The sequence below is a fragment of the Lycorma delicatula genome, chromosome 6 (genome assembly GCF_047948215.1).
Source record: "Lycorma delicatula isolate Av1 chromosome 6, ASM4794821v1, whole genome shotgun sequence".
NCBI classification, from domain to species: domain Eukaryota; kingdom Metazoa; phylum Arthropoda; class Insecta; order Hemiptera; family Fulgoridae; genus Lycorma; species Lycorma delicatula.
In genome coordinates, this window is record NC_134460.1 from 10,812,585 (window position 1) to 10,836,463 (window position 23,879).

At 33.9% G+C, this 23,879-nt stretch overlaps 1 protein-coding gene and 1 long non-coding RNA gene across 5 annotated transcripts in view; one reads left to right on the top strand and one right to left on the bottom strand.

Annotated features, from left to right (window-relative positions):
• The window catches only part of LOC142326544 (uncharacterized), a 227,598-nt gene that overhangs the window by 97,544 nt on the left and 106,175 nt on the right, over window positions 1-23,879 (top strand). The window lies entirely within an intron of this gene.
• Window positions 1-23,879, bottom strand: part of LOC142326543 (lipase member H-A-like) — a 96,444-nt gene that overhangs the window by 20,820 nt on the left and 51,745 nt on the right. For both annotated transcript variants that reach the window (XM_075369124.1, XM_075369123.1), the window contains exons 2-4: window positions 19,411-19,550; window positions 13,725-13,979; window positions 11,404-11,589 (exon numbers count right to left, since the gene is read on the bottom strand). In XM_075369124.1, the coding sequence (XP_075225239.1) occupies window positions 11,404-11,589; window positions 13,725-13,979; window positions 19,411-19,441 (472 nt within the window). In that variant the 5' untranslated portion in view covers window positions 19,442-19,550. The remainder of the gene's footprint in view (window positions 1-11,403; window positions 11,590-13,724; window positions 13,980-19,410; window positions 19,551-23,879) is intronic.

Below are 23,879 nucleotides of genomic sequence, written 5' to 3' on the forward strand. Positions count from 1 at the left end.
CTGGCATATTTCTATATATTATAATGTACGTGTTCCCTTCTACCTGTCCTTCCAATATCAAAGCGACTATTCCAGGATGCCTTAGTATGTGGCCTATAAGTCTGTCTCTTCTTTTAACTATATTTTTCCAAATGCATCTTTCTTCATCTATTTGCCGCAATACCTCTTCATTTGTCACTTTATCCACCCGTCTGATTTTTAACATTCTCCTATAGCACCGCATTTCAAAAGCTTCTAATCATTTCTTCTCAGATACTCCGATCGTCCAAGTTTCACTTCCATATAAAGCGACGCTCCAAACATACACTTTCAAAAAATTTTTCCTGACATTAAAATTAATTTTTGATGTAAACAAATTATATTTCTTACTGAAGGCTCGTTTAGCTTGTGCTATTCGGCATTTTATATCGCTCCTGCTTCGTCCATCTTTAGTAATTCTACTTCCCAAATAACAAAATTCTTCTACCTCCATAATCTTGTCTCTTCCTATTTTCACATTCAGCGGTCCATCTTTGGTATTTCTACTACATTTCATTACTTTTGTTTTGTTCTTGTTTATTTTCAAGCTATAGTTCTTGCGTAGGACTTCATCTATGCCGTTCATTGTTTCTTCTAAATCCTTTTTACTCTCGGCTAGAATTACTATATCGTCAGCAAATCGTAGCATCTTTATCTTTTCACCTTGTACTGTTACTCCGAATCTAAATTGTTCTTTAACATCATTAACTGCTAGTTCTATGTAAAGATTAAAAAGTAACGGGGATTGAGAACATCCTTGTCGGACTCCCTTTCTTATTACGGCTTCTTTCTTATGTTCTTCAATTGTTACTGTTGCTGTTTGGTTCCTGTACGTGTTAGCAATTGTTCTTCTATCTCTGTATTTGACCCTAATTTTTTTAAAATGTTGTTATATCAGTTTCAGTTAATGACGATTGGAGACGTAAACGTCTCTAATAGTCATATATAACGTCGAATTATAAACCCATCGCTAAAGCGGTGGGGTTATATTTCATTCGGTATACAATTAATTGGCTATAATAAAGAAAAAAATGTCAATACATTTTCAATCTAATTTGTATTATTTTACGAGTAAAAACAATAATTATTGGTATCTTAAATTTTTTATGTATTCATAAATATGGCCAATACAAATTTTCAACTACAATTTTTATAGTTTTATGTGTATACAGTTTACTTTATCTGGTGACGGTATATCTTCTGTACCTGTAAAGCTACTTGTCCTCACTGACTGATTCATCAACGCCCAGCAAAAACTACTGAAGATAAATTGATAAAAATGTATACATGTTGTTCTTACGGCGTAGAAGCACACTAAAAAAGGATATTAGAAATCCTAAATTATAGGATTAAAATGGAGTAAAAATAAAATTTACAATGTTTTTAATTACTCTGTAACAAAGGACGATATGAATTTGATTTTTGGTGTGTGTAATTTTCACGTGTATGAAAAAACCAATTTTTAATTTTTTTTTAAATTCTGAGTTAAAAGGCTAAAAATGAACTTGGAATATTTTTTTTTTAAAACCCGCTATTTTTTTTTTAATTTTCTCGGTAACAAATGATGATACTTGATTTTTTGTGTGTAATTTTCATGTAAATATCTAAAAACCAAATTAATAAATTTTTCGAAATTCAAACTTGAAAGGGATGAACAATAATAAAAAAGGTTTTAACGATCGCAAATTTTTCCCATTCCCGACAATACTAGACGAGATATTCTCTAGATTGGGTCTTGCAAATATAAAAAAATTTCGGTTTTTTTTTTAACTTCGATTTTATGAGTGGTGCGATGTAGTACGACGTGGCGGCACAACCAACACAGCCACTGCCAATGTTACTTTATAAATCTTTTTAGAAAATAACTAGTCTATTGTTTCCAAGTTGTCCACGTGTGTTACATGAAGATAACAATAATATTTGTACGTATGCAAATAAAATTAAATCCATCCCGAATTTGTATGCGTATGTTTATTTTGCAAGTCTGTTTACAGCGATATTTGCTTAAAACTCAAGAGCCGCTTCGCCAATCCGACTGATTTTTTTGCTAATGAACGTTCGGAAATTTCCTGAATATATGTAGCTGTGCTAGAATATCTGGATTTCTGCATAATTATTGTATATTAAAGCTGATACTGAATGAATTTTATTTTTTTGGAGCGATTTTTTGTGTAGTACATTTTCTAGATGTTAATTAAATCAAGCTCGATCACAGGTAACCAGTTTGAACTGAGGTTTTAACCGATAAACTGAATTTAATTAAAGAGTTCTATTATTTAAATCGATTCGTTACATTCGTTTTATCATTTTATTTTATTTAGAAAGTTGTTTGTAACCTATTTTCGTAAATACGAATGTGGCTTCTTTTTTTAAAGAGCGATTACATGTATACTGTGTATGTAATTAACATTATTTCCGTAAATAATTACAAAGATTTGTTTTTTTTTCATGTTGTTTATTGGTTCTGAACAAAAGTAATTCACAATGACTTTTGATTGATGAAATGTTTTATTTATATACATTTTTACCGATCGTGTCGATTCATCCGTTATAGAATTTATACGGTATTACGCTAAAAGAAACCTTTTAATAAGAAACCATTAAAAGCTAATTTATTTCAATTAGAAATGGTAATTATTTACACAATTGAAATCTTAATAATGTCTGTTATTTCTCTTTTGAAGTGTTTACGAATTTTTTTTTTTTTTTGTCTTCAGTCATTTGACTGGTTTGATGCAGCTCTCCAAGATTCCCTATCTAGTGCTAGTCGTTTCATTTCAGTATACCCTCTACATCCTACATCCCCAACAATTTGTTTTACATACTCCAAACGTGGCCTGCCTACACAATTTTTCCCTTCTACCTGTCCTTCCAATGTTAAAGCGACTATTCCAGGATGCCTTAGTATGTGGCCTATAAGTCTGTCTCTTACGAATTAGTCTGTTTACGAATACCCTACTTCTTTGATTAAATATATTTTTTGATCAATTAATCTCACACATGGTAATTTTACAAAAAAAAAACTACGAATACAGAAGGCTAAGAAGTTAAATCTTGCCTCCGTCATTAAAGTTTGGAATAAACCTTTTAAAGCGTTTTACATGCTACAGAATGTTCAACTTAAAAGAGGCCCCGTAACACGATTATACTAAATAAAAATTTTTGTTAAAATACATATATTGGTGTTAGATTGGTGTAATAATATGGAAGCTCAATAAATATTCCTCCTATTGAGTGTTGCCAGTCTGTGTCGAGCATTGAACGCGTCTTCCCAAAACAGCTTATTTGGAAGTCGAGAGTTCCAGCGTTCAAGTCCTAGTAAAGAAATTTATTTTATACGGATTTGTATAATAGATCGTGATACCGGTGTTCCTTGGTGGTTGGGTTTTTCAATTAACCACATATTTCAGGAACGGTCGAACTGAGATTGTACAAGGCTACACTCATACATATCATCCTCATTCATCCTCTGAAGTAATACCTGAACGGTAATTTCCGGAGGCTAAACAGAAAAAGAAAGAATGTCTGTGTCGAGTAATGGCTTTTGAACAAGGTTGCGTAATCGTGTGTTTGTTAAAATTCGGTTTTTTGTTGAAGTACTTGTACTACTGTTGAAAACTTATTCAGAGATGAAATCTCATAATGAATGTCGGCGAAAATTCAGGGAATAATTAGAAAAGGAAGCACCAGTGAGAAATGTTATTCAGAAGTTAATTAAAAAATTTCGTGAGACAGTTTCGGTTTCAAACCAGAAACTTAACCGATTTTAACGACGTGGGTCGTACAGGACGTTAAAACGGCAGTTACAACACCTTCTAATAAATCTTTGCGGAGCCTAAGCCAGGAAAAAACATTTCACTAGGTTCAACCAGAACTGCAACGAGAAAAAAGCTGAAATGTTATCTGTACCGAATGCAGGTTTTCCATTAGCTAACTAATTCTGATTGCGCTAAGGCGGTTCACTACTGTCAATGGTTCAAGAACTTTATTAGAACCAATATTGGCAGATGAAGTGTTTTTCAGAGATGAAGCGTGTTTTTCCTTGGTGGGTATGTTAATAATCAGAACTAATGGACCTGGGATACTGAAAATCCGCATATTTTCTTTGAATCTTCCCTACACCCGTAAAAAATAGGCGTACGGTGTGCGGTTTCAAGGCAACGAACAATAGGACGGACCCTTGTTTATAGAAAAATATTGTGCTTCCGTCTATCAAGAAATTATCCAACAGCTCACAGCTACAACAGAATGAGCGTGACAGCTGTTTGCAACAGGATAGCGCCTCTTGCCATGGAGCTCGCTCTACTGTACAAATGCTACAGGATTTTTCCGGTTGAAGAATAATTTCTAAGGGATTGTGGCCACCGAAAATCCTCTGATCTCAGCAGTCGAGACTTCTTTCTGCGAGATTACTTAAAACAAATTGTTTATAAAAATAATCCACCCGCCCAGCAGGAATTGAAGACAAACATTACCGATGTCATTCAGGAAATAGACAGGTCGGCTGACAAAAGTAGCCAGGAACATGGCTAAACGAGTTGACAAGTGTTTATAAATAGATAGACATCATTTTCAACACTTACTGAAAATTATTATGTGTTTGCCAATAAACTAAATAAAGTAATGGAGCCTCTTTCAAGTTGAAAACTTTGTAGTATAAATAACTGTATAATGGACTAAACTTTTTGAACTTTTTCATGCTGTCATATATAAAAAAATAATTTAAACACCTATCTAGAAAAAAAAATATTATAGTTTTTTGTTTCAAACGTTTTTAAAATTAAAATTTTGTTGAATTTCGTATTCACATTTCAAAATAGCTGCCGTATTCTTTTTCTTTCGAAATAGTAATTTACGAACATTCTGTCGTGGAGAGGAAAAATCAAAAATGAAAATCAGTAGTTTATTAAATGCCAAAATCATTTAAAAAAAATTATATATATATATACATTTAACTTTTTAATTGTTAATGCCAATAAATATTAAACATTTAAAATTAATGCGACAGTAACCTTCCTTATTCACTGTTAAAATCTATTCTATTATTTTGATACTGCTTGAATACTAAAAAAAAACTTTGTTTAAATTAATGAAGGAAAATTGTTTAATATCATATTGAAAAAATAAAATTATAAAAAATACGTCAAAAGTTATTCAACAGTATTTCTAATAAAAAATTAACTGATTTATTTATTTTATTGGAAGTGGCTTTTTCCAAGTGTATATAAAAAAAAAGCCAGGCGATACTGCAAGGTATCAGATAGATTATATCATGGTTAAGCAAAGATTTAGAAATCAACTCGTTGACTGCAAAACTCACCCTGGAGCAGACATTGATAGCGACCATAATTTGGTGATAATGAAATGTAGATTGGGGTTTAAAAACCTGAAGAAAAGGTGTCAGATGAATCGGTGGAATTTAGAGAAGCTTGAGGAAGAGGAGGTAAAGAAGATTTTTGAGGAGGACATCGCAAGAGGTCTGAGTAAAAAAGATAAGGTAGAAAATGTAGAAGAAGAATGGGAGAATGTTAAAAAGGAAATCCTTAAATCAGCAGAAGCAAACTTAGGCGGAATAAAGAGAACTGGTAGAAAACCTTGGGTTTCAGACGATGTATTGCAGCTGATGGATGAACGTAGAAAATATAAGAATGCTAGTGATGAAGAAAGTAAAACGAACTATGGGCAATTAAGAAATGCTATAAACAGGAAGTGCAAACGCGAAAGAAGAGTGGATTAAAGAAAAGTGTTCAGAAGTGGAAAGAGAAATGAACATTGGTAAAATAGACGGAGCATACAGGAAAAATTTGGGGTACATAAATTAAAATCTAATAATGTATTAAACAAAGATGGTAAACCAATAGATAATACGAAAGGTAAAGTCGATAGATGGGTGGAATATATTGAAGAGTTATACGGAGTTATACGGAGGAAATGAATTAGAAAATGGTGTTATAGAGGAAGAAGAGGAAGTTGAGGAGGATAAAATGGGAGAAACAATACTGAGAGCTGAATTTAAGAGAGCATTAAAAGATTTAAATGGCAGAAAGGCTCCTAGAATAGACGGAATACCTGTAGAATTACTGCGCAGTGCAGGTGAGGAAGCGATTGATAGATTATACAAACTGGTGTGTAATATTTATGACAAAGGGGAATTTCCGTCTTACTTCAAAAAAAGTGTTATAGTCATGATACCAAAGAAAGCAGGGGCAGATAAATGTGAAGAATATAGAACAATTAGTTTAACTAGTCATGCATCAAAAATCTTAACTGGAATTCTATACAGAAGAATTGAGAGGAGAGGGGAAGAAGTGTTAGGAGAAGACCAATTTGGTTTCAGGAAAAGTATAGGGACAAGGGAAGCAATTTTAGGCCTCAGATTAATAGTAGAAGGAAGATTAAAGAAAAACAAACCGACATACTTGGCGTTTATAGACCTAGAAAAGGCATTCGATAACGTAGACTGGAATAAAATGTTCAGCATTCTAAAAAAATTAGGGTTCAAATACAGAGATAGAAGAACAATTGCTAACATGAACAGGAACCAAACAGCAACAGTAACAATTGAAGAACATAAGAAAGAAGCCGTAATAAGAAAGGGAGTCCGACAAGGATGTTCCCTATCTTCGTTACTTTTTAATCTCTACATGGAACTAGCAGTTAATGATGTTAAAGAACAATTTAGATTCGGAGTAACAGTACAAGGTGAAAAGATAAAGATGCTACGATTTGCTGATGATATAGTAATTCTAGCCGAGAATAAAAAGGATTTAGAAGAAACAATGAACGGCATAGATGAAGTCCTACGCAAGAACTATCGCGTGAAAATAAACAAGAACAAAACAAAAGTAATGAAATGTAGTAGAAATAACAAAGATGGACCTCTGAATGTGAAAATAGGAGGAGAAAAGATTATGGAGGTAGAAGAATTTTGTTATTTGGGAAGTAAAATTACTAAAGATGGACGAAGCAGGAGCGATATAAAATGCCGAATAGCACAAGCTAAACGAGCCTTCAGTAAGAAATATAATTTGTTTACATCAAAAATTAATTTAAATGTCAGGAAAAGATTTTTGAAAGTACATGTTTGTAGTGTCGCTTTATATGGAAGTGAAACTTGGACAATCGGAGTATCTGAGAAGAAAAGATTAGAAGCTTTTGAAATGCGGTGCTATAGGAGAATGTTAAAAATCAGATGGGTGGATAAAGTGACAAATGAAGAGGTATTGCGGCTAATAGATGAAGAAAGAAGCATTTGGAAAAATATAGTTAAAAGAAGAGACAGACTTATAGGGTACATACTAAGGCATCCTAGAATAGTCGCTTTAATATTGGAAGGATAGGTAGAAGGAAAAAATTGTGTAGGCAGGCCACGTTTGGAATATGTAAAACAAATTGTTAGGGATGTAGGATGTAGAGGGTATACTGAAATGAAACGACTAGCACTAGATAGGGAATCTTGGAGAGCTGCATCAAACCAGTCAAATGACTGAAGACAAAAAAAAAATTCGAAGTGGAGACCTTGTATATGACTATATATATCTTAATCCTTTTGGTATCGTATGAGAAGCGTAATGAGGCTATTGATTACTTATTTTATTCGGGCTGTGTTTGTACCTGGAATTCAAATTTACACGTTTTACTCACTACTTTTCTTGATACTTTAGTATAAAAGAAAATCTAATAAGAAATACAAAATTATTAATGGTTTTTTTTTAATAAAAAAATTTATCTACTAGTAATGATTTAATGTGTGATGGATGCTAGTTGAATTTAAAATATAAAGATCTTTAAAATTAGATTTGAACCATTATAATTACTTGTAATACATATAACATCTGAAACAACTACTTAATAATTTAATTAATTTTCAAAGCTTCCAAGAAATGCTAGCAGTTTTTTGTTTTAATAAAATAATAAATATTTTTGATAGTTTTTGTTTTCTATGTAATTAAACATATAATTAAATTTTTAATTTTTCAAAAAAAAGCTTAAGATTTTAGACATCTACTCTACTACTCATTCATTTTAGCTTGCGTAAACATTGGCGATTATATTATCAATGTAAACTAATAGTTTTTTATTTATGCTGAAAAAGTGAAATTTTTTATGCTGCTTTAATGAATTTTTATACTACAGTAGTCACAGTTTTCTGATGAATTATCGACTTCGGTATTATAAAATCATTAATTAGTACGCCGGCATCCGGTAAGTAATTCTGTAATTGCAAGGTATTTTGCCCTTGGCCCGTTCCAACGATCATCCGTTTCAGGTAATCGATATAAAGTTGTAAAATGTATCCGAACTTCCTAATATTAATTTATAGATTCTCCTGGCGACTAAAAAGAAAACGAGGAAATGTCGAACACAACACCTAATTAAACTAACGGCCTTTACTTTTATAACCAGTAAACAATAAACATAAGTCGGACTATAAAATTTAGCCTTGTACCTTCTTCTATTTAGTAATATTTTTAAAAAGTTATATTTATTTATTTATATATACCAGGTTACAGATTAACAGCACAGTGACATGTCACTGAACTGTTAATCTACAGTACTCTGCAGAGATGCCCAGCATCTGTCCGGAGTCTGGCGTGTAATTGTAAATGTGTAGTCTCGAATAGACTAAGGCCGACCATTCCTGAGACGTGGGTTGATTGAAACCCAACAACCAAAGAAAACCAGTATCCACAGTGTAGCATTCAAATCCGTTTAAAAGCTACTTCCTTTACAAGGCGTCAGGAATGCCACTCTCCGATCTGATGCGAGATTTCAATCCGTGTCCGAGGTGGGGGTGGCGCAGGCGCGCAGACTGTTCGGGAGAGCGGCTGTGTCCGAACACAGTCATCTTCGGGACATCTGCCGAGAGGACCCAACTCCGACAGTTGTAAGGAAGCGGCCTCACGCCGTACTGGACGAGCCACCGTGATGGTGCGGTGCGGTAGCCGAAAATCGACAAACCAGGCTTAGGGGCCTCCATATCGCATGAGCCATAAACGGAATAGTGCGTCAGACGCGTTTCCGGGGTCGCGAGTGAATAGTTTTCGCGAGTTATATAGTTTGAAGACGTCAAACACGGTAAGTCGCGCATAAAACAAAAACGCGGTCTAAATTTAAAAATTTTTTTTGCGTGTGTTTTGTTCTGTTTCTCTTGTTTCAGAAACGGGAGAAGCGTGGATGTGGAACGACTCGACGTGCCGTTTCATCCTGCCAGTCGAAAGAAAGTAATAATTAAATTTTTTTTTTTTTTTTTTTTCGTGTGTGTGTTCTGCTTCTTTTGTTGCAGATACCAACAGCCACCACAAAAACAAATGGTTTCTTCACTGCGGCCACGCGGTCCCCCCAACCCCTTCTCAGGCACACGTGTGTCGGAAGGTTAATAATTACGTGGAATGAATAATTACTGTTTACTTCTTTCCACAAAAATCGCCGCCCCAAAACCGCTATCGCGAATAGGTATCACCATTTGTAAGTTCCCTATTACCTTCCTTTCCTTTCAAGAAAGAAGAAAGAGGGAACGAGCCCAGCAGCCATCAGCCCAGCAGTCGCAAGCCCAGCAGCCACCTGCCCAGCAGCCACTGACAGCACAGAAGAACGAAGAAACCTGCACTTTCCCCCGTTCAGCCCTTCGGGGCTTCGGGAATTACAAGGTTAATGGTATGTAACTTCGGTTACTACCAATTCTTGGAAAGTGCAGGCCAAAGAAGAACGAAGAGGTCTTCGGAAGAAGAAGAGGGAGAAGAAGAAGGAAGACCAACCACTCGCCTCAACATCACGGACTGGAGTCCGGAACAGAGCCCAGGAGAGATGCGTCCTGAAGGGCAGCCATACCAGAAGCGGATGAAGAGCTTCTACACAACCTCTCCTATTTCAAAACTTACAGTAAGACAAAATAACCCAGCAATTGCGACTCCTCCGGAAAAGGGGACGCATTGCTTCCTCCTTATAGCTAGTGTCCCGTTGTGGCGTATTCCTGCTAGCCTATTAAAGAGTTAGCACTCTTTAGTGGACGGTCTGAAGGGGAATTACGTCGGGAGGACAGGCTTTATAAGCCTAGCCTTCCGCGGTCGGCCCATGAAATGGGTTCGATAACGCTGGTTCAACAACGGATTGGAATGCAATTAAATCCGTCTTAAATTCACTAAAATAATAATAGACAAAACTTGAAAAATTAGATCCGAGATTAAAAATAACCCTTTTAAAAACAAGCCCGATTAGAATCATCCAGCAGCAAGGGACTCTGTCCAGGTTCTGCGATAAAGTAGGGAGTAATAGACTCCTGCCAACTTTGCATTCCATTCCATTCCATTTACAAGGACTCGAAAATTAGGACTCTCCACTTCGAAAATCAGCTGATTTTGCGGTGACTAGTTCAACCACTAGACTAACCCGGTGGGTTGAGGTGTTAGTACAAATAAGATTAATACAATAATCCGCTAAATTTGGAAAATATATTGAATCATGTGTAAAATACAATTTATGTCTATGTCCTGTGGAATTTCTCGTTCAGTCTTTGAAATTTTTTAATCTGAAAACCACTTTCAAGCAAAAACTTGGATATTCAATAGATTTCAATTTCGTTACTAGTTTTGATATCGTTTAAACACAGAATTTAACATTAATAATTTCCTAAAAATTGTTTCACTTGTCACTGGATAATCGAGCAGTAGAACAATGCTTCTCTTGTGTATATGTGTGTGTGTGCGCGCGCGCGCATGCATGTGGATTTGTAAATGGAAGGAAGTAAACTCGTTGAGACAATACAATTAAAAAAAAGATGTAAATAACGGATAATGGCAATAAAAAGCCTCGAATTTTTATTACTGTACGAGTAAACCGCTTCCCGATAAAAAAATTTTGTACATTTTTAGCATAAAATATTGAAATTTTATGGTAAAATTTACGCTGAAATGTAGAAAAGTCAAAATATAACTTTTTAAAAAACTCGTATTGGAGCTCTACCGATGAAAATTTATTAAAAAATAATAATAATTCTTTCAGACTTTGTCACAGAACTAATTAAGAACAAATAAAATTTTCCCTGAAATTTTTTTATTTAAAAACATGCTTGAAAAACATCTATTTTTTTTCAAGAAGAGTTTATTAGCGTCTTTGAATTTCGAAGTTCCATCTACCCTAAATTTTACCAGGGTTATGATAATTCCATCGAATAATTTTTATTGAAAACAGCTCAGCCGTTCTGCGTGATGCACTAACAAATAGTAAAAAATTACAGTTCTTTAAATTAAATTACTTTCAAATGTTTATATCACGTAATATAATTACTCCGTTCGCTAGTTGAAATAATTAACTGATAAAGGAAAGTCTATAATTAACATAGTTTAATATTAATTAATTAACTCATTTATATAAAAATTGGCTTACTATGATGATTAATACATGCAGGCTGTGAGGATCCGTTGTTTACGTAAAAATCTACATGTCCTGTTGGTTCCATTTTTCCAAACGTTCCTACATTTGTATGTATAACATCGACAGTCTGAGCATCATTTTTATCTAATTTGTACGTTCCTTTTAAATTAGCAAATAATGGTAGTGCTGGATCTAAACCTGTTCATCCGAAACAGACCAAAAAAAAAACTTTTATAATGTTTATTATTGTTAGTAGAAATTTCGTAAAGATATTTCTAATTTACATATAATAATAAACTATAGATTCTGTTGCAATTAATTCACGTAACAGTCTATTTAATTTAGTATCAAACATCATAAACTATTGTGAACGTGAATAACCTTAAAATGATGTTTTTTTTTTTGTCTTCAGTCATTTGACTGGTTTGATGCAGCTCTCCAAGATTCCCTATCTAGTGCTAGTCGTTTCATTTCAGTATACCCTCTACATCCTACATCCCCAACAATTTGTTTTACATACTCCAAACGTGGCCTGCCTACACAATTTTTCCCTTCTACCTGTCCTTCCAATATTAAAGCGACTATTCCAGGATGCCTTAGTATGTGGCGTATAAGTCTGTCTCTTCTTTTAACTATATTTTTTCCAGATGCTACTTTCTTCATCTATTTGCCGCAATACCTCTACATTTGTCACTTTATCCACCCGTCTGATTTTTAACATTCTCCTATAGCACCGCATTTCAAAAGCTTCTAATCTTTTCTTCTCAGATACTCAGATTGACCAAGTTTCACTTCCATATAAAGCGACACTCCAAACATACACTTTCAAAAATCTTTTCCTGACATTTAAATTCATTTTTGATGTAAACAAATTATATTTCTTACTGAAGGCTCGTTTAGCTTGTGCTATTCGGCATTTTATATCGCTCCTGCTTCGTCCATCTTTAGTCATTTTACTTCCCAAATAACAAAATTCTTCTACCTCCATAATCCTTTCTTCTCCTATTTTCACAGTCAGCGGTCCATCTTTGTTATTTCTACTACATTTCATTACTTTTGTTTTGTTCTTGTTTATTTTCATGCGATAGTTTTTGCGTAGGACTTCATCTATGCCGTTCATTGTTTCTTCTAAATCCTTTTTACTCTCGGCTAGAATCACTATATCATCAGCAAATCGTAGCATCTTTATCTTTTCACCTTGTACTGTTACTCCGAATCTAAATTGTTCTTTAACATCATTAACTGCTAGTTCCATGTAAAGATTAAAAAGTAACGGCGATAGGGAACATCCTTGTCGGACTCCCTTTCTTATTACGGCTTCTTTCTTATGTTCTGCAATTGTTACTGTTGCTGTTTGGTTCCTGTACATGTTAGCAATTGTTCTTCTATCTCTGTATTTGAACCCTAATTTTTTTAAAATGCTGAACATTTTCTTCCAGTCTACGTTATCGAAAGCCTTTTCTAGGTCTATAAACGCCAAGTATGTCGGTTTGTTTTTCTTTAATCTTCCTTCTACTATTAATCTGAGGCCTAAAATTGCTTCCCTTGTCCCTATACTTTTCCTGAAACCAAATTGGTATTCTCCTAACACTTCTTCCACTCTCCTCTCAATTCTTCTGTATAAAATGCTAGTTAAGATTTTTGATGCATGACTAGTTAAACTAATTGTTCTGTATTCTTCACATTTCTGTATTCACAAAAAAATGATGTATCATCTTAAAATCAGTATTACAGCAAAGTTTGTGTAAAACGCATAAAAAATTTTGTAAATAAATGAAGTGATGATAATTTTTTAAAGCTATTGATCGCGGTTACAAGTATTTTATTTGTACGGTAGGAGGAGTTAACAGGCCTGCCTTTACCAATTCCTATCTGGTAAACCTCCAGTTAGCTCTAGTTCCTTCTTCCTAGCTTAAATTCTCAGTTTAGCTGTTAGAGTTATTGTGAAACTACCGGACAGTATATAAGGGAAACCCCGGATTAATTTACAAGCAATCAAACCAGAGGCTTACACCAAGGATTCCATGGCTCTGCAGATCCAATTATCCTTTGCATAGAATCTACATCAAGAGGATAGATAACACAAGTTCTCTTCAGCCAGAAGGAGCCCATCCACTCATAATTTCTTGGATTTGAAGGTATTTTTACTCGAGATAGGGAAAGTACATTACCGATCGGCATGTTGTGTTGATCAGCTTAAATATCAGCTTATACTAAAATAAAGCTTTTATCTCACAACAGGTGTTTTGAAAGGAATTTTAAACTTTTACAATTAACTTTACTTAAAGTTTATCAATTTCAAAAAAATATACTGGAAAAAATTGACAACTTACCCGTAATCCGTCTGATTTTTCTACCTATAGAATCTCGTACATAATTTCCAACAAATGAGGCGATATGCGCTCCTAGACTGAATCCTATAATATGAACATATCTTGGGTGATGTTTTTTTATAATTTCTGCGACAAATTCAGCAGAACATTGTCCAACTTGGGCTGTATTTAAAACTGCAGTCGGATAACAAGGAAGCACTGCTAACTTTCCCCAGTCTATTATCAATATATTTTTTCCACCAATTTCCTGGTATGCTACACTCAAACAAACAAAATAATACGTAAATATAAAATAAATCAATTTAAAATCTTTGTACTAAATAAATATTTTTAAATATAATTTTCTATTTAGCCTATTTAATTGTTTGTGTTTATATATTAAATATATTTTCCTAAAAATAAGGTATACTTGTTCAGTTGACCTAAGCAACCATAGGTGGTTACCCTTGTTTGGAATCAATGGAAAATCATATGATATTAACACTAGGATACCCAAGGAATCCTAAATCTTTTTTTTTTTAAAGCGATAATATATTTCTTTAATTACCAATTGTAACCTAAGAATCCTGTTTTATGTAAAAAGAAAGAATAAATGAAACGTGGCCTAATAAAAAAAAATGTGAAAGAATGATAAGACACTTAATATTATAATTTTCTATAATGAGTACTGATCAGGTGTCATAAGATTCTTATATGACAAAGAAGGGATACTATGCTGACCGCTATTAGTACTTTTCACTATTCTCAATCCATTTGCCATCAGTAAGTTTAAAGTCTTTAATCTGAACGATCCAGAATAAAATATATCCAACGCAGTTTGTTTCATCAAGAATTAGAGATGGTCTTCATAAAATACTAGCTGAAAAAACAGAGTAGTTGCAAGTGTTTATTGTTATCACGCTACTGAACATATTATTGAAAAACAATTAAGAAGAACACGTTATGAAAACATTTTTTTGTGTGTGGAAGGAGGAAAAACGTTTTATAGCCATCTTGTGGTCTCATACCACATACTAGTGCTCTCCCTTGCGGATTTACTCCCTTAAAACCCCTCCCCTTCTACAACATGGAAAGACGGGCCCACCTTACGGTATAATCGTAGCACCCCATTGACTTGTCTCCATCCGCGCCTTATTGCTGGCCCCACACCTCGAACTTGTTAGGATCCTGCGTTTTTTCTTTGTTTTTTTTAACTTCGACTTCTTGGGGCCGGGGACCTGCCCTAAGGGAGATTTATTCACCCTTAGACATCTTTCGCCAGCTTTGTTCGGATGATCCTAACCAGCATCGTGGGCACCGTGTGCGACGATTGTTGGTGTTTACGCCATTTTAGCGTAAAGTTTCCGTTATTTTCTACGAAATCCAAGCTACGGTGGGTCCCGTTGTATTATTACTGGAATGTTAAACTTCGCTTTGTTTCGAATTTTTGTGTCTGTCAAATCTATCTGTTTTTATTTATTTGTTCTCGTGTTCGACCCTCCCTCCGTCATCCTTAGTGACCGCGTCCATTCTTCTATCTAATTATTTCTGACTACCCTTTTCATACACCCGTTATTCTTTCGTCCCCTTACTAATACATGCACCCATCTCTTGTCTTTTACACACACTCTCTCCTGTCCACTACCTGGATCTGGTTTCCCCTTTTTTCTTTCGCCATCTTTTCGGCAGAGTAGATCCAACATCTCACCAGTGCAGTCGCCTATGGCCATACTCTCCTGCAAACTTTGTGGTAATTTTCTCATTCAAGCAGAATCTCAATACTCGTCACTACACATCTGAGATTCTACGCATCATTCTACCACCAAACCACATCACACCTCTGTATTCCTGATACACCAGTGCGGACTACGCCCAGGATTACATATGTATTCATCTGTACTTGCTTTTACGAGTTCATCTCTTGCTAATATTTGTGTGTGATACAGGCAAGTGCAAATTATTCATATTAAACGTTTATGTTATCCTTGTTCATGTGTAGCCCATTTTATGGGTTATTAAATGCAAACTATCGTTCTTATCAAATCTACTTTTAATTTAAACACTACTTCAGAATTATAAAACTTATGTTCGATATATTTCATATATTATTATTGATAACTATTATTATATTTCGTGTTGTTCATCAAAAGTTCGTGTTCAAACGTCAGTTACTCAGAGCAACTTACCTTTACTTGAAAGGTTTATTGCAATCAACTCTATCATTTAATCTAATTTAACTTGTTAATCGCCGAGATTAATTCTTATCTATTCATGCACTGAATTCACATTCTCTTAAATTAATCTAAAGAGAATTACTCCGGATATGAAGTTATGTTTTTGTGCTTCTTTGTAACTTGATACTTTCAAGAAAACTTACTATTAGAATAAATTCTATTTATATTATTATTTATTTTAAAGTGTTTATATTGTGATTTAACGCCTTCTATACTGAAATTATTGTAAACAACCCTCTTATTTTCCGGCTCTGTTACACTGTGTATTTATAAAGGTTTATTCATGAATTTTTGTATTTAACAGCATTATTCATTTGTTAATTCAGCTGATATATTAAGTAGTATTAAGTCATGCTAATTTCATAATTTCCTGTTATGTTTTAAGATTATAATTATAACATAAATTCATTTGGTACACTTTCAATAAAGTCCAATTTCTTTTGGCAAATACTAGCTGTGTGTTTTTTGTTAACTTTACCCAACAGTTGGTCTGTAGCATAGTTTCAAAGATTTCTCTGGGGTGCGAACGCCGAAATTTCTCCTGTGTGCTTCCCTACGCTGCAGGACATCGGTTCCTGCAGCATAGGGAAGCATCTACACGAACACCGTGTACTCCACGGTGTCCTTCTCCCACAGTAATTGCAATCCGCAGCGTACGTACCTACAAGTATGCCTTGAAACATCCGTGACCGGTAAGGAACTAGGTCAGGAACTGGAGTCTCCGTGTTTTCGGTGCAGCCATATTGCAGTCCGGTATCGGTCTTTTGGTCAATCTTTACTTCGTCGACTGATTCCATCTCTCCTTCCACCTGTGGATAAACGATGCCTCCACATCCGCCTTATTCACTCCCCTGTACATCTCCGTCATCCGAACCAGGAGATCCAGGGACAGAAGTCCGGCCGCTGCACGGTTTTTTTTACTGTAAATTTGTTTTGTAACATATTGAATCTAAGTTTGTTTTTTCGTTTTCTCATTATATGAAATTTTAATGTACGAATTTGACTACAAATAATTTGTATGCCGATCGGTTTTAGAACATTAGTTTTCTGTTGTTTAGAAAACTACTGTTGGACAGAAATACAATAATAAAACTGGTCGCGACCACAATAATATGTGTGAATTGTTATAAATACGCCTGTATTAAACATAATAAATTAAATAGCTGTATCGTTTAAAATAATATCGATTTTAAGGATAGATATGAAAGTTGTATAATTCATTACTTGAGTTAAATGCAGATTTAAATTTTAACATCTGATTTTTCAAGTTTTACTCGTATAAGCAGTTATACCTTCCTTAAGTTGGATTATGTACATAAAAAAAATATTTGTGAATTTCATTAAATATTAAAAAATAAAATTATTTTTAATTACGATGCGTTATTTTTGAGAACTTTATTGAGGTAGTACAAAATGATCTCCATCGGGAATCCATGGTACCTTTGAAGACCATTGGTAAAGCTCCGCATTAAGTGAAGCTCTTACTAGAAATGGTAAATAGCATTGTACAACGGTACAATTTTGCCGTGATAAACATGGACGGTTGATTTAAATAACATATAGTAAATTTCAGTAAATAGAATTAGTTATTTTTTGTTTTTGAATCTAATTTTTGCAACGTTACGGTACAGCAAACGTCACTTTTTACAGCAACTAGTGTTAATTACTAATCCTAGAACGGTAGGAATGACGATGAGGTAGCATCCACTATTTTATTCAAAGCACTGATTTTCAATCTCAAAACCGGTGATCTAGATTCAAAATTACAGTAGGTTGACGTCTCATATGTCGGTACAGTGGGATAATTTACTCTTTTGGGATTCTGAATCGGGAGGCCTTTAGGTCATTTTATTAATTTATAAAACATGAATTAGCAAATGGAAGAAAAAAAATTGTTGAGCCTTCATTTTTTTGAAAAATGTGGTATGATTAAACCATTAGTTTTATGTATAACCAGAAGCAGTATTGTAAAGATAAGAATTTTTATCAATTTTTTCGAACGATTATTTGAAACTTCAATAGATTTCCTTCTGCTAGGAAATTTCAGTCCACCAGTACTGCTTAGGTTATTGATGTATAGCAGTAGTAATTGTTATAACTAAATTAGATTAATTATTCTAACCTGTACAATAATAAAAAGCTGACTAAAATCCAAAAATAAAAATAGGTTTTTTTTTTAAATTGATATAAATTTTAAAATTATATAAATTAAAAAAGTTCATCTGCAGTTCGTGGCAGATGCGTTATTTTTATCTATTTCTCAAAAGTATTTATTAGAATATCATCAAATTACTTTTATATTACAAATAAATGTACTAGAAATAACAAAGATGGACCACTGAATGTGAAAATAGGAGGAGAAAAGATTATGGAGGTAGAAGAATTTTGTTATTTGGGAAGTAGAATTACTAAAGATGGACGAAGCAGGAGCGATATAAAATGCCGAATAGCACAAGCTAAACGAGCCTTCAGTAAGAAATATAAGTTGTTTACATCAAAAATTAATTTAAATGTCAGGAAAAGATTTTTGAAAGTGTATGTTTGGAGTGTCGCTTTATATGGAAGTGAAACTTGGACGATCGGAGTATCTGAGAAGAAAAGGTTAGAAGCTTTTGAAATGCGGTGCTATAGGAGAATGTTAAAAATCAGACGGGTGGATAAAGTGACAAATGAAGAGGTATTGCGGCAAATAGATGAAGAAAGAAGCATTTGGAAAAATATAGTTAAAAGAAGAGACTTATAGGCCACATACTAAGGCATCCTGGAATAGTCGCTTTAATTTTGGAAGGACAGGTAGAAGGGAAAAATTGTGTAGGCAGGCCACGTTTGGAATATTTAAAACAAATTGTTACGGATGTAGGATGTAGAGGGTATACTGAAATGAAACGACTAGCACTAGATAGGAAATTTTGGAGAGCTGCATCAAACCAGTCAAATGACTGAAGACAAAAAAAAAAATTACAAATAAATAAATTATAGAATGAAAAAACTTAATAAAACTACTTCTTATTACTTTCATATAATTTATCATTCCTGGAGGAAGGACGATGCTGACAATCGATTCCTTTTCGATTTTACTATTTTTGTTTAATATTATCCAATTTTTTAAAATTATGATAAAATCTGTATATTTATTAAAAAAGATAGTAAATAACATCTGTTTTCTCACTAATTCGTGTTGAGGTAAATTTTAAAATACGATATCGGGGTGATAGCTGTGTGTGAATATAAAATCATTATCCCAGAATAAATTTTGTTTAATAGGAAATGCATTACGTTATGCTATAAGAAAAAAAAATCGTAGTTTTTTCAAACATAGATATGTAAAAGGTTTCTTTAAGCATAATTATTAGTTTTATATGAGCCTGTAGAACATCAGAAATTAAAAACTTAAAAAAATGAATAATTTTTGACTGTATAATTACAAAGTAAAATTTTGTTATACAAATTAATAATTATTATTATAATTTTACCTTTTCTTATCTCAACAATAGGTTCTGCCATAACGTGTCCGGCGTATCCATGAATTATTATTTTCAGAGGAAAGGAACCGTTAATAGAAGGCGGAAGATGTGGTTCGCTGGCGTTAAGTAAATACGGTAGTTCCAATTTACTGAAATAGAAAAAAAATGAATGAGGCTAATTGTGCAAGGACCATTTAACTTCTATTCAAAAGCCTGGTTATAAAATGTTATTTTTAAGAATTAGGATTTTTTTGTCTAATGTTAAACAGATTTCATTTTAGTTTTATTTTTAAAGTAAGACTTTTTTCTGTAATTTATATAAGTTTTACTTTTTATTACTTTTCATTAAGGTTTTTATTGGAAAAAGTGGGAAATTAACGATCACCCATCATATTGTCCAGACTTAGTTCCTTCTGATTACCATTTGTTTGGGAAATTGAAGGAATTTTTGAGTCGTAAGCAATTCGCGGGTGAAGATGAACTTAAAAATGCTGAAATCCATGGCTAAATGGATTGATGGCAGAGGAATACGATGAGGGTATATTAAAGCTGATGTACCGCTACGATAAATGTTTTAATTCATGTGGCGATTGTATAGAGAAGTAGTATAAGGTATGTAGTTTAAGAGAAATAATAAATATTTATAAAGTTTTCAGAATAATTATTTTTACAATGAAACGGTCTTTACTTCTCGTTAGAAGTTAAGAGAGATAACTTCTCGCTATTCACGTTAACCTCAAAGTCATCATAATCATTTGGTTTTACCCGTTTTAATTAATAAGAACGATGAAATTTCGTCTTCATTCTATAACTTTTTAATGGACTTTAAAAACGAAGAGGTTCTCAATTTAACCTCACAGTAATACGTATTGTGTATTTTTCACTTATGTATTTTCAAGTGTTAATTTTTGCCACATTCCACCGGCTTTGAATGATCTTCTTTTTATTTATTTCATCAGAGGAAATCTTTTGAAAGTCAGGCATATTAAATTAAGTTCGTTTGTGTACGCTTCAAAAACTCAAAATGTTCTGCACCGATTAAGCTCAAATTTTAGCACGATATATAACCCGCATCAAAGATTGTTTTCATCTATTTTTAATAAATCTATCTATTTATTTTTAATTTGTACATTTTTAATTTGGAAATATAAACAAAGGAAAACCAATCAGATCAATGCAAGATGGCCGCTGTCAAACACAACGACCAATCACAAAGAGCCCGTATGGCCGTTACCAATGTAAATAAAATCGCAACTGATTAAGTAACAAATTTCTTTGAATTATATTTAATAGCTAAAACATCTGTATTTTATTAAAAAAAAAAAAAACACCAAAACAAAAAGAAATTCCACCAAGAAGGATGATTACAGTAAATAAATTAAAACACCCGACCTTCTTATAGCCCAGATAGACTTAAGACTATGCAAACAAAAAAAGTCGAATTAACCAAATACACAGAAAATAATATCCCTACATAATGACCAAAAAATCCTTTGTTAGGTTAAATATTCACTTTTGTATGAATTTACAGAAGGCATTTACAACGAAGCATTGATAAATATTGAAGACAAGTAAGAAGATAAGAATTTTATTCCTAATGCAATAAAATTCTTAATCAATTGGGAATGCCAGCACCCACCCGAGCTGCGATTCCTTCATTTGATGTGGATTTACGCCGTGAACAGAGTTAGAACATCGGTGATCTTCAGTCATATGTCCAATCAAACATTCCAAATTAACGCGTGAACAGAAAGGCATTTATGATCGCATAATGCAAATTATAAATGACGGAGTTGGGGGGACCTTATTCTTGGATGGGCCAGGAGAAACTGGGAAAACATTCCTCATTAGATTGATTCTAGCAACGGTTCGATTAAAAAATGACATAGCCTTAGCTCTTGCTTCGTCTGGAATAGCTGCGACATTGTTACCAGGTGGAAGGACTGCCCATTCAGCTCTGAAGTTGCCATTAACATGCAAATCATCGAGATTCCCACGTGCAATATTTCCAAAGCATTCTGTATGGAAAAAGTATTACAAAAATGTATACTCATTGTTTGGGATGAATGCACGATGGCACATAAAAAATCGCTTAAAGCTCTTGATCGATCGTTGCGAAATTTGCGTGGAAACGTTCAACCGTTCGGGAATGCTTTGATATTGCTCGCAGGAGATTTTAGGCAAACATTGCCTGTAATTTCTCGATCGACACCGGCAGACGAAATAAATGCTTACCTGAAATATTCAACACTGGCGACACGTACGTACATTGCAGTCGACTACGAATATGCGTGTCCAATTGCAGAACGATCCATCAGCTGAGATATTCTCACGACAGTTACTGGACATTGGAAACGGACAACTACCAGTCGATGAGACGTCTAGACGAATATCATTTCCTGATAATTTTTGTAATTTAGTAACATCGAAAGAAGAACCGATCGAAAAAGTATTTCCTGATATTCAAATCACGATCGGCTCAGTGAACGAGCTATCCTTGCCGCAAAGATGAAAGATGTCAATCGACTTAATAATGTTATTCAATCCGGCATTCAAAGTGAGGAAATTACATATACGTCGATAGACACCGTTGTGGAAGCAGATGAAGTAGTTAATTATCCAACGGAATTTTTAAACTCACTTGATCGGCCAGGGATGCCACCACACATATTAAAATTGAAAATAGGTGTGCCAATTATCCTGTTACGGAATATTAATCGGCCAAAACTCTGCAACGGCACGCGACTTGCAGTTAAGAAATTGATGAATAACGTAGTGGAAGCAACGATTTTAACGGAGCCTTTCAAAGGTGAAGATGTCCTCATTCCTCGAATACCCATGATCCCGACCGATACACCATTTCAATTTAAAAGATTGCAATTCCCAATTCGATTGGCATTTGCAATCACAATCGATAAAGCTCAAGGTCAATCTTTAGAATTGTGTGGTTTAGATTTAGATGCGGATTGCTTCTCACATGGACAACTGTATGTGCGTGTTCCCGAGTCGGCAAACCAGATAGCCTTTATATATACGCAGACAGTGGAAAAACAAAAAAATATTGTATATCCACAAGTATTGCAAAATTAAACTTCTATGAAACGTATGCTTTGTTTTGTTTCTCATTTCTTATCCATGCAACCACAATGTGCCACAGCGAAGCGTGGCGGGTACAGCTAGTATATATATATATATATATATATATATAAATCACTGGGATCTGAGAAACTATAAGTTTGATGAGAAGCTTTAAATAGGGAACCTTCTCTAAATTTTTCCCTATATTAAAAACATTGTCTTACGCTTTTTTTTCCTTCGTCTTTTTTCCAAAATTTTGGCAGCTTTATGATTTCAAATAAAAACATCATATTTTTATTGCATTTTTGGATAAAAAATAGTATTTTAAGAAATCTTTATTCTTGGGTATTTTCCTATAAACACAGCCGTTACGGAGTTACGGGTGACAATCCTAAATCAAATATGGTGGGCATCTATATTCTTTTAAATGGAAAGCTAATGTACTAGTACCTGCTTGTCAAATAATATTTTCAAAGTTCGAAAATTAAGTGAAGTGAAAAATAATGTAATTGTAAGATCGAACATTTTTTACCTTGAACAGTTTTAATAGTTTAAGTTTTATTTATTAGGAAGGAAGAATTACAGTGGAAATGTAGTGTCAATTGTAACAGATTTTCAAAATTGCCACCATTAGTAAAAATGAAGGCTTTAGCTCACTGAAAACGTCATTAAAAGCTTTCGAAATTCTGTTGTGATGGATATAGTACAAAAGTTCAACTGCCTTAGCTGTTATTTCTTCATTGAAGCATACAACGATGTGTTCAACTGGGGCTTCACGTGTAGTTACAAAAGATAATCTAACGGGAAAAGACCTGGACTTCTAGCCGGTCAAGCAATTGTTCCTCGGTTAGCAATCCACCTGTTTTGGAAACGCGTATTTAAAAACTCCTTTACCTCGCCATAGTTGTGTGCTGATGCTCCATCTTTTTGGAAATACATTTGTTTTCCAAATCTAAAGACAAGGTACTGATAGGTAGCAGTAGAGCATCTTTCAACAATTAAATGTATCGAGATCCCGTAAGTTAACCTCGTAGAAATACACGGCCAAAATTCGATGATTGAAATGGCACATCAGGAGTTTATTAAAAGTCTCTTTTCACTGTCCTTCTCTGACAATTAATGGATTATCTTTTGACCAATAATGGATTTTTTTTTCGATTGTCCAATCCATTATTTGAGAAACCTTTTTCATCACACCAAATAATATTAGACAAAAAGTTAGGATAATTTATAACCTGTTCTGCAATCCAGCTGCTGAATTCAAGCCTTCTCTTTCATCGTTAGGCATCGTAGTGTGAAGTACCGCAGCTTTATATACTTGGCACTGTGCTTCGGCAAAACCTTTGCTATTGAGCCACAAGATACGGGTAGCAACTGCGTTCCTTCCCTTACGGAAGCTG